We start from the raw sequence: 8,172 nt of genomic DNA, 5'->3' as shown, positions 1-8,172 counted from the left end.
CCCTCCCCCCCCCCTCTATAGCTCCCACGCTTTGTCCCACTATTAGTACAGATATCGATTATTGGTGGAAGTTCTCTATTATTCAGCATGTAGCAGGTATGTGTTAACTTTATTTAATATTATTGTAAAGATTGGATTATTTAGTAAACATTTTTTAAGAAAAGAAGTTTCGTTTAATAATTTCTTTATTGTAATTTTAACCAAAGAAAGTAATGTGAACAGAGGTGGATATTATTGTTCGTTTGAATGGAAGTATTGTTCATGTGAATGGAAGTGATCAGTAAATGTCGGATTGGATTATATTCTCTAAAACAAATTAAAATTCATCTACATTTCATTAGAAATTTAAGTCTTAATCAAATGACTGAAACTTCAGGTTGTTAGACATTTCTTTTTTCTAAGAGAGAATAATTTTTTAATTATGTTAATGATAAAATTTGTAGGGTAAATAAATAATTAATTATCAAAATTTTTTTTCACATTGATTATTTTTTACAATTTTTTCTCTTTTTTTTTTTTTTTGTCTTGCCTTTATTTTTTTTGGTAAATTAATGTGAATAAGCTATAATAGCGTTTTATTTTTATTTTGTCTCTATATTTGCTTGGTTATAGGAGTTGAAGTTATTTCGTAAGTTGTCACTAAAACACCCATGGAAACTACAGATTGTACTCTATCACCTGAACATCGAAATCTACCTGTGAATCCTCAAGCCAGAAACTCCCCTTTAGCGTCTGAATTGGGTCCCAAGGATGGGTATAGCAGTGGCGAAGGTTTGATTCAACTTATAATGTTGTAGAATCAGTTTTAATAAGAGATGATCATGTTTGAAGACGTTTTTCCTTTTTTGATACAAGAAGAAATATTGTATGAAGCTTTCAAGTATTATTTCAAAATTTCTATATGAAGGCTGAATTTCTATCCCAAATCATTGCAAAACAATAAACATGAATTAAAATTTAAAACTGAACAATTGCAAGATCAAAAATTTTCACTAGACTTTTTTTCATTTTTGGATTTACACACAGTGTGTAAACCGCTATTGCTCTTTCCACTTTATTTCTAGAAAATGGTCCTGAGTAAGAATACATCTGTTATCTCCAGGCATTTCTTTATAAAAATCAATTAAAAATTATTTTGACACAAAATCTGTGAATAAAATTATAATTTTACAAGTTGGTGTTGTAATAATCAAACTATTGAGGAATTTGTTTACGCCTATTGTTTTGTTTCATTTTCCATATTTTTAGCTTTTTTGTGAGTTTTATTTATTCTGGGTAAATTAAAGAGAATACTCAGTTTTATTATTATCTCTCAGTTCTTTTATCTTTCTTTCTCCTAGAAGCTCGGGATACTTCTCCAAGTGATACCAAAACGCTCACAGAAAATTATAATTCTACTTTGTGATCTGAGTCTCAAAATCTATATGTCTGTATTTCACCTGGGTCTTCCACTTTGCCATTGGAGTCAGACTCCCCAGAACTAGATAGTGAAGGTATATTTGAAACTAACATTGTTGTGAAATCATTTTCAATCAGAAAATTTGTTGATAGTTTTTCACTTTTTAAAGCATTTGACTAGCATTGCCAAACGTATATATTAAGGCTAAGTTTGCGTTTTCACTCCTAGGAAAATGCATCAAAGAAATTTAAATACAAAACACTTGAAAATGGGAGCCAAAGCGGTTCTCGTGAGATTTATTTACAGTTCACTTGCCCTTCTTAAGCTACTAAAACGTTGCAGTGGCAAAGCGCAGGCATAGTAAAGTTTTATTTTGCAGATTCAAATGTCTTTGCCATGATAATCTAACTCTGGTGTGTCAGTACTTTTTTCTTTTAAGGCTAAAATGTGAAACAGCATGATAGTCTAAAAAAATAAAGCATTGGTATGAAATTCATTATAACTATTTCAAAGTGCGGAAAATGAGAGAAGAAAAGCTTTTTGTGAGATTCATTTAAGGTTTAATTGTCTCTCTTAAGCTACATAAACATTGCACCAGCACAGCATAGGCAAAGCAAAGTTGTTTTGTTTTTTTCATTTTTCCTATTTAAATGTCTTTTCTTTAATAATATAGCACTGCTGGGTCAATATTTTCTCTCTTTTTTTAATGTCCAGTTTTTATGTGAGATTCTTAATGTAAGTGTGTTTTAATTTTTTTTTTCAATTCAATGAATTGCCTTATTTCATCTTGCTTTATTTATCAGTCCTGATTGAACTTCATTGAAGTAAGGACGTGGGACTGTTTTAAAGTTTTTCATTTTAGTTTTAATGGTAGTTTTTAAATATTAGTCTATTTTCTTTTATATATTTATTTTTTGCTTAGTACGGCCATTGAACATAGGGTAAAAATATTAATTCGAATATATAATTTAACTATATTAATAAAAAGACTTCCTTATTGTTATTGTTCTTGTTGATGCTTAAAAGGGAGTATCAGCTGGCAAATTTGGATCAGGATGGTCAAAGCAAGCGCTGCCTAGAGATTTCTCTTTTTTTGTGTGGTAATTAAATAATTGGGTTGAGGTGTAATAATAAAATAAACTAATTTTATTCAAAGAGAAAAACAGAAAAATATGTTTTTTGGGTGCAATTAGGTTATAGTGAGAATAGGAAGTGTAAAATATACATCACTGAGCCATTGTCAAAAAACTTAGAACTGGAGAATTATAATATCCCCTCGTAGTTGTTCTAGTTGTAACAACCTAGTAATTCAAAACCTTTTGACCCAAATGGAAAATTTGAAAACGTGTTTCCAAAAGAACTGTAGTGACACAAGAAAAAAATACTGCTGGCTGTACTGGAATAAACACTACAGGAAAATTGTATTGATATAGCTTAAGCCTCAATTGTTGCTTTAGTTTTTTTTTAATATCTTCAGGGACAGGTTAGCGTAGCATGGTATTGTTGAATCTTTTCTTGTGCATCGTTTTTTTTCAGTTGGTTAGGTTCATCACTAGGAATATCCAATTTTATTATTCAACTTTATATGTCATAAAAAAAATTTTTATTCTCCAAAAATTTAGTGTCAAATTTTTTGCTTCAGTTTCATTCCTGAGCACTTTTCTAGCGAGAAACTGCCAGCTAACCAGACTGCCAGCAGAGTCAACACTGAAAACATAGTTCTCAAATTTTTGTATAATTTCTGTAATGACAAAACCTTTTATTCTTGTTTTTCAATGCTTGTCTTCTCTAATTAAACAAGTCTATTTTTTAATTTAATCCTCTTTAATTTTTTGATTCTTCCTGTCACTTTTTAGAACGACTAGTAAGAATATTAGAGAATGAATTTAAGGTTGGGTGTAATAAGAAGGGAGAAATATTGTCTTTGACAGGTTATAGTTTTTGTGATTATTACTGGACAACTTGTTATAAATTGTAGCCATATACCCGGAAGACAGCATTTTTATTTGAATTGTTTAAATATGCAGAATTTCTGATTGGTTTGAGGGTAGCGTAATTGCGGAATGTTTGTCTCCGGAGCTAAATAACAAAAAGGAATCTGCAAATATTTTATTGCTATTTTTATATACTATTAAGCTGTACTTAGAACCTACTTGTCATCAAATATGTTAATATTAAGGCTGTTTCTATCACAAGAATTTTTGGCTGAAATCAGTGCTCCGAAATTTTTGTGTCTTGAACGAGCGTCCCAAATACTCAAAAATAATTAATGTGAATAAATATAAAAATAAAGTCAATATCCTTCAAAGAAATGCTATTCGTAAACAAAAATCCGAAATTAGCACAAATATAAGTTTGTTCAAAAATCAGAGAAAAAAGGAGACATCTGATAATTTTCCTACATATGTCCATCCTCAGAACTTCGCTTTTAATTACAGCTGCTTCCGATTGTATTGCTGCAATGGCCCTTAGACTTTCAATAATTTTGCCGCGAAATGATTCTTGTAAGTAAACATTCTAAAAGAAAATTTTTACTTGTTTAATTCAGAAAGTTTCTATATATTGAATTTGCAAGTTTTTCCAGTAAAACTTGCCAATAAATGTATCTCAAAAATTAAAATAAGAAAAGAATAGAATAAATTATTTGTTAAAACCCTTCTAACCATCTAGGATTTCTTTTTGTTTATTTGACCTCTTACTGTTTATTTGATCTCTCTCTGTTTATTTGATCTCTTTTTGTTTTATTTAATTATATATTTTGTTTTTTTATTTCAGGGGCAATCCTTTCTACCACGGGCTGTTCTGATAGTGTTACTCCACCGCAAGTCTCAGGCCCAAAACCGATTGTTATGGTGAGGAAACTCACAAAGAGGGCTATAGAAGAATTAACAGCAGGTATCTGGCGTTGTGATTCCTGTGGAAAAGCAGAGAAATCCTTTTTATTGCTAGATCTTCACATAGACACTGGCTGTGAAGAACTTTCACCGATAGAATGTGTTGTCTGTCCAGCTGTAGTTCATGATTACAGAGATTTTGTAGTTCACAATCTGGAGCACCGAATGGGGGAAAGAAGAAGATGTCCTATATGTTTACGAGAATTCATTGGTGATATGAGACAACATCTTTTATTACAAGGACACTTTTCAAAAAAAGTTTCTGAACTAAACATGCAGGGGAATGTATCGCTAGTTTCCCCACAGGATCCATCTACAAGCGTCTTCTTAAATTTATTTGAATCTAAAACTGTAGCAAAAGACTTAAATAATCAGAAAACATATTTGAATAGGGGATTATTTAGTAAAAAGCCGAGAAAATTCAAAAAACTTCAATTAATACAGACTGAAAAAAAACTTCATAATTGTGGGTTGTGCCAGAAGAGTTTTTCTAGCTCAGACTCTTTGAATAGGCACCAAAGAGTACATACTAGTGAGAGACCATATAAGTGGGATATATGTCACAAGAGTTTTTCTCAATCAGGCCCTTTGAATGCGCACCAAAGAGTGCATACAGGTGAAAGACCATATAAATGTGATACATGTCAGAAGAGTTTTTCTCTATTAACCAATTTGTATACGCACCAAAGAGTACATACAGGTGAAAGACCATATAACTGTGATATGTGTCAGAAGGGTTTTTCTGAATCAGGCAAATTGAATACTCACAATAGAGTTCATACAGGTGAGAGACCATATAAATGAGACATGTGTCAGAAGAGTTTTTCTTGACCAACCCATTTGAAAACACACCAAAGAGTACATACAGGTGAAAGACCATATAAATGTGATACATGTCAGAAGAGTTTTTCTCTATTAACCAATTTGTATAGGCACCAAAGAGTACATACAGGTGATAGACCATATAAATGTGATACGTGTCAGAATAGTTGTTCTCAATCATTCTCATTGAATACTCATCGTAGAATGCATTCAGGTGAGAGACCATATAATTGTGAAAGATGTCAGAAGAGTTTTTCTACACCAACCCATTTGAAAATACACCAAAGAGTACATACAGGTGAGAGACCATATAAATGTGATACATGTCAGAAGGGTTTTTCTACTTCAACCAATTTGTATAGGCACCAAAGAGTACATACAGGTGAGAGACCATATAAATGTGATACGTGTCAGAAGAGTTTTTCTACATCAACCAATTTGTATAGGCACCAAAGAGTACATACAGGTGAAAAAACCATATAAATGTAATTTATGTCAGCCGAGTTTTTCAGAATCAGGCTCTTTGAATAAGAACCGAAGAGTGCATACATGTGAGAGACCATATAAATTTGATGAATTTTAGAAGAGTTCTACTGATCAGAGCAGTTTCATTAGACACCAAAGAGTTCATACTTATGCTATTTAGCGTTACCAAAACCATTTGGAAATGAATTTCCATTTGGAATTTCAGAGTATACCATTTGAATGATCATCAGACAACTCATTCTAGGAAAAGAGCGAATCTTTATCAAACAGTTCGTGGTAAAAAACTGTAAGTAAGGAGCGACTAGGTTCAATAGTACCCAAAACTCTTACAAACGGAATTTTTATATAAATAAAAAACATTAAAAGTTTTAAATACATTAAAAGAATCAGCTTATTATGCCATTTCCAAATATATGATTCAATAAGTTTCGTTTTACCAATCAATATTTAAGAGCCTAAGAAAACTTGACCGATTTTTTAAATATTTGGAAAACACCCTAAACGTCAAGAAATCTTGAAAAAAAACACATCATCAGATTTTGTGTAAATGAGAAAACGATTATATAAGCTTTCATATATTATATAAAAAAATATTTAATTTTGTTATTTATGCCCGAAGATAGATAATGGATGCGTGTTTATTTGTTTTTTTCTTAGGATTGATTGTATTGATGTAATAGTCCTAGAAATTCGGGAGATTAGAAACTAAAATCTTTCAAATTAAAGTTTTCTTTTTGATTTTTCAGGCTGCATCGTCTGCAAGAAATTTTACGGGGAGGGGCAATTTTTAGTGAGGACGGGTTTCGGTGTACTTTACGGGTTGACGGGTTGCGGTGTACTTTATGTTGGACAAAATTTTCACGGAAGAGTTTTTCTTGCACGAAGAAGGGAATTTACTTCAAGGAGTATGAGCAGATTTAATCTTATTATTTGAAAAACGAACAGAAATTAAATTTTTAAAAACAAGTTTATTTTCTATTTAAAGTAATGATAAACAATAAAATTAAAAACGAAGAGAAATTATTCTTTATACGAAGTGCTCCTCCCTCCTCAACACCTTGCTCTTCAAGCTAGAGCCTGACTGTTTGTTCCGATCTTTCAAGAACAGTCTCAGAAAAACGGGCACCATTTGATTGTTAAATGAAACTTAAAGGTGCTAACAGATTTAGCTTACTCTCTCAGACAACTCATTCTAAAAAAAAGAGTGAGTCTTTAGAAACAAAAAACTTTTGTTTTCCATTTGTTTCAAAACAAATCCCAAGCATGTTTGGATAATATGCCTTACTTTAATAAATATTTTTATAAACATATTGTAACATATATTTTGAAAAAGCATTTAATAATCATATTTGTTTCTGCTACTGAATTATTGAGTCAAGACCGTGTGCCCGTAAAATATTTCAAATATGCAAAATAAATAAGAGATTGAATGGAGATAAATCCTTTTATTAGACAGTTATAATTCACAAAAATACTTGATATTTTGGTTACATGCGCAGTGACCGTCATTTGAGAAATACTGCTGATCAGCAGAAGGATATATCCCTATTCGAACTTTTATTGATCGTCATAGAAAGGTAGTATGGTCTTCGAAATTACCTAATATGTAAAACAGTATGAATTTACTCTACCCCCCATTGTAACATCGACTAGTTTGCATGTAATAGATCCCATTTTACGTTTGCATGAGAATGTTTTTTAGATTATTTATTACTAGAATATTTCGTGGTGTATCTACGAATTAAAATTTTATGTTTCATTTGTTGTATTTATTGTTCATTTAAGTCATATGGTACTGACTTAAAGTGACATATAAATTAGTATTTTCTTATTCAGTTAAATTGTGATCATTTTTTTGATAAAACTGTTTTGTTGTAAAATAGAATTGTAAAAGTCGTTTATTAGTTTTCTATCTGCATCAAAATGAGTCCAGCTTTGTGGCAGAAGAATAATAAGAGCGCTGCAAGTCTATCTCTTGTTTATTGCCTGCTGGTCTGCTGCCTTTGTACAGTCTGGAATTGGGAACCGAACAGTTGAATTCGTCTGAATCTAATAGTTTATTCAACAGTTTTAGATCATTTATTGCTAGAATATATCGTGCTATATCCACGCATTGAAAGTTCATGTGTCTTTTGCTGTATTTTTTGTTCATTTAAGTCATATGGCACTGAGTTGTGTAATTTCTAGTATTTTCTTATTTAGCTAAATTGTGATGTTTATTATTAAAATGAATTTTCGCTGAAAGATCATTGTGAATATTGATCACTACTCTTCTAGCTGCTTCAAATAAGTCCATTTTTGTGGCCTGACTGTTACAGAAGAATGGCAAAAGTACTTTTTGCAATTCCTGCTCTATTAACTCCCTGAGAGTGGGACCTGAACCTTTGAATTGTTATGAATCCGAGAGTTTCTTTGTGTTTCGTAAAATGAGACTTCCAATACATACTCATGCAAGATGAATATTCCTATGTTAATTATAGCTGTATGCTTATTTCACTTTATTTATTTTGAGAAATTCTTATACTAATTAGTTACAACTGAGGTCTCCTTGGGGGGGGGGGACATGTGGGA

The 8,172-nt window shown here is 31.4% G+C and overlaps 1 protein-coding gene across 1 annotated transcript; it reads left to right on the top strand.

The window, feature by feature from the left end:
• Positions 1 to 616: 616 nt before the first annotated feature.
• LOC148948067 (uncharacterized) lies at positions 617 to 6,091 on the top strand. Its single transcript, XM_089095683.1, is given in 2 exon segments — positions 617 to 771; positions 4,175 to 6,091. Coding segments are annotated over 2 exon segments (1,545 nt in total). The 5' UTR covers positions 617 to 650; the 3' UTR covers positions 5,599 to 6,091.
• The last annotated feature ends 2,081 nt before the right edge of the window (positions 6,092 to 8,172 follow it).

Source organism: Artemia sp. Qi Xiang Cuo, chromosome 10 (genome assembly GCF_049724085.1).
Source record: "Artemia sp. Qi Xiang Cuo chromosome 10, ASM4972408v1, whole genome shotgun sequence".
In the NCBI taxonomy this organism is placed as follows: Eukaryota; Metazoa; Arthropoda; class Branchiopoda; order Anostraca; family Artemiidae; genus Artemia; species Artemia sp. Qi Xiang Cuo.
Note: the sequence above shows the minus strand (reverse complement) of the source record. Positions and strands in the feature narration are given on the sequence as shown.